General features: G+C 52.6%; 1 protein-coding gene across 1 annotated transcript; it reads left to right on the top strand.

The window, feature by feature from the left end:
- Positions 1–197: 197 nt before the first annotated feature.
- On the top strand, positions 198–2,947 carry LOC113221081 (rho guanine nucleotide exchange factor 2-like). The gene is made up of 4 exons (XM_026450445.1): positions 198–627; positions 842–967; positions 1,336–1,453; positions 1,652–2,947. The coding sequence occupies exons 1-4, from the start codon at positions 421–423 to the stop codon at positions 1,903–1,905; spliced, it is 705 nt and encodes a 234-aa protein (XP_026306230.1). The 5' UTR covers positions 198–420; the 3' UTR covers positions 1,906–2,947.
- Positions 2,948–3,148: the final 201 nt, after the last annotated feature.

Here is a 3,148-nt window from a genome sequence, read left to right on the forward strand (position 1 = left end):
AAAAAAAAAAAAACAAAAACAACAAAAAAAAACCTAGTCAGGTGTGGTGGCATGTGCCTATAGTCCCAGCTACTTGGAAGGCTGAGACAGGAGGATTACTTGAGTCCAGGAGTTCGAGGCTGCAGTGAGTTCTCATTGTGCCACTACACTCCAGCCTGGGCACCAGAGCAAGACCTCATTTCTGGGGAAAAAAAATAATAATACATTTTTCAAAAGATAAAAATGATTAGAAAATGATCTTAGATCATAATAATACGGAATATTAACCTGGAAGGTACCTTGAAAACCTCACGTGAACTGTGAGGTCCTTATCCTAGGGCCCCACCAGTTTTAGCCAAGCCAAGGTAGAGGCCAAATGTCCCATTGTCCCCCACAGAGCTAATCCAGACAGAGCTGCACCACGTGAGGACACTGAAGATCATGACCCGTCTCTTCCGCACGGGGATGCTGGAAGAGCTACAGCTGGAGCCGGGAGTGGTCCAGGGCCTGTTCCCCTGCGTGGACGAGCTCAGTGACATCCACACACGCTTCCTCAGCCAGCTATTAGAACGCCGGCGCCAGGCCCTGTGCCCTGGCAGTACCCGGAACTTTGTCATTCATCGCTTGGGTGATCTGCTTATCAGCCAGGTGGGAAAAGGCAGGACTCCTGGGTGATATTCATGGAAGGAGGTGTGACTGGGTTGGGCATTTCTTGGGTCCAAACTCTAGGGGTTGGAGGGGAGCCAGGGAGAGCTGGAGAAATAGGAAGCCAACCTGTTTGGCAGGAGGCCAGAGGTGTGTCCAGTGGGTAAAGTGTGGCTTTGGGGGAATGCTGACCTAGCCCTGCTCCACCAACTTCTAGTTCTCAGGTCCTAGCGCGGAGCAGATGCGTAAGACCTATTCGGAGTTCTGCAGCCGCCACACCAAGGCCTTAAAGCTCTATAAGGAGCTGTATGCCCGAGACAAACGCTTCCAGCAATTCATCCGGGTGAGCAGACCTCTCCAGATCCCATACTCATGACCCAAACCCACGCCCCCGACTCATGGAGGTAGTGCCTATGAGCTGCACCCACATGGAGGTCAGGCATTCGCCACCCATGCGGACCATCCACATGTGGATCCTGTCAGCAGGAGCCCCTCAGAATTTAGAGCATGCTGTGGTAGTTTCCCAAGAACTTTTCGCTCCTTCAGTTGGTCCTCACAACAAACCTGTGGCATTGTTATCCCCATTTTCCAGATGTGTCACTTAGGCCAGTGCGAGGTAAATGGCCACAGTAGGGCCAGCACCAGAGCTCAGGCACCAGGCCTTTCCGTTGTCCTCCCCTCTGGCCCTGAGCCCTGCCTCCTCCCTTGTAGAAAGTGACCCGCTCTGCCGTGCTCAAGCGGCATGGGGTACAGGAGTGCATCCTGCTGGTGACTCAGCGCATCACCAAGTACCCGGTACTCATCAGCCGCATCCTGCAGCATTCCCACGGTGAGTAGGCAGGCCCAGGAGAGGGCCGCTGGGAGATAGCCACCTGGGGTGAGGAAAGGCTCGGGATGACCACGGGAAGGGTGGGGTCGGGTGTGAAACCCTGGGCAGCCTCTAAAGTGGAATCAAGACACGATGGGAATGAAACGGGGGTGTGAGTGAAGCTGATTGAGCCGTCCCCGATGCCAACCCCCGTGCCAGGGATCGAGGAGGAACGCCAGGACCTGACCACAGCACTGGGGCTAGTGAAGGAGCTGCTGTCCAATGTGGACCAGGATATTTATGAGCTGGAGAAAGGGGCCCGTCTGCAGGAGATCTACAACCGCATGGACCCTCGGGCCCAAACCCCAGTGCCTGGCAAGGGCCCCTTTGGCCGAGAGGAACTTCTGCGGCGCAAACTCATCCACGATGGCTGCCTGCTCTGGAAGACAGCAACGGGGCGCTTCAAAGGTTAGACCTGCTTGGCAGACTAGGCAGGAGTTCAAAGTCAGATGGAGAGTGGGAGATGCCTTCAGGCCTTAGAATCAACCTCTTTTTATGCAGCCCATACGACAGTGAGACTCAGTGGGAGAGAAAAATGGGGTGTCTGTGGCAGCAAAAGCCTGAATTCTGTAGTTAACTTTGTGGACCATACAGGGCCTTCCCTATCAGTATTTTATCATCTCTTTGGTCTTTACATGCCCAGAGAGCTACTAGTTTTACTGAGGAAGACAAAGAAGCTCTCAGACTGGAGGACAGGATCAGTTGTTACCCCCAGCTGGAATCCCAGCTACCAGGGATGGGAGTAAGCAGGAGCTTTGGGGAGTGCAGCCAGAGGAGGCCCAGAGGAGGGGACTGAGCCGGTGAAGGACAGGCAGGGAGGAGAAGAGACAGCGGGGCCGAGGGGGCAGATCAGGGGCCAGGGCACACTTTCCCAGGTTCTCTTTCCAGAATTTGTCTGCACTGGGAAAGTCTTTCTCACCTAAATCAAAGCAAGAGAATAGCAGGCCTTGGCTTTGGGGGTGAGATGTGAGGGACAATAGGAAACTGTAATACTTGAGGCTCCTGAGGCCAGAGCCTGCCTGAGCCTCTGGACCTATGTCATGAAATCTCTGCTCCCTGGGTTTGGATATTGTCAGTCTTCACCAGCCTCTTTCCTTTATCCCTTTCTCTCCTTCCCATCCCTCCCACGCAGCAGCTAAGAATATAAACCATGGGGGATTAAAAATAGCAAGGCTGGAGAGCGTTATTTCTGAAGCATTTAGCAAAAGCCCTCCCCTTCTGTGTGCCCACAGTTTAGTAAAATCCCCAAGGGCAAAGGAGGAGTGTATGTTTTCTCTCTCTCTCTTTTTTTTTTTTTAGAAACAGGGTCTCGCTTTGTTGCTCAGGCTGGGATGCAGTGGTGCAGTCATAGCTCACTGTAACTCAAAACTCCTGGGCTCAAGTGATTCTTCTGCCTTACTTAGGCTCCTGAGTAACTGGGACTACACACCTGTACCACCACACCCAGCACATTTTAAAATTTTTTGTAGAGACAAGATCTTGCTATGTTGCCTAGGCTAGTCTTGCTCAAATTCCTGGCCTCAAGTGATTGTCCTGCCTCAGCCTCCCAAAGTGCTGGGGTTGTAAATGCGAGCCACTATGCCTGGCCCTGTGTGTTTTCTTGATTGTGACATTCAAGTTTTATGGAATTGATTTTTGTTTCCTCCCTCAGTCTTG

Source organism: Piliocolobus tephrosceles, unplaced genomic scaffold, assembly GCF_002776525.5.
Source record: "Piliocolobus tephrosceles isolate RC106 unplaced genomic scaffold, ASM277652v3 unscaffolded_20100, whole genome shotgun sequence".
Lineage (NCBI taxonomy): Eukaryota > Metazoa > Chordata > Mammalia > Primates > Cercopithecidae > Piliocolobus > Piliocolobus tephrosceles.

What these genes read in the sequence shown, in the direction of transcription:
- LOC113221081 (XM_026450445.1), top strand. Translation starts at nt 421, where the DNA reads ATGACCCGTCTCTTCCGCACGGGGATGCTGGAAGAGCTACAGCTGGAG. An exon ending in GTGATCTGCTTATCAGCCAG is followed by an intron (nt 628 to 841) that starts GTGGGAAAAGGC and finishes ACCAACTTCTAG; the next exon opens with TTCTCAGGTCCTAGCGCGGA. An exon ending in GCTTCCAGCAATTCATCCGG is followed by an intron (nt 968 to 1,335) that starts GTGAGCAGACCT and finishes CCTCCCTTGTAG; the next exon opens with AAAGTGACCCGCTCTGCCGT.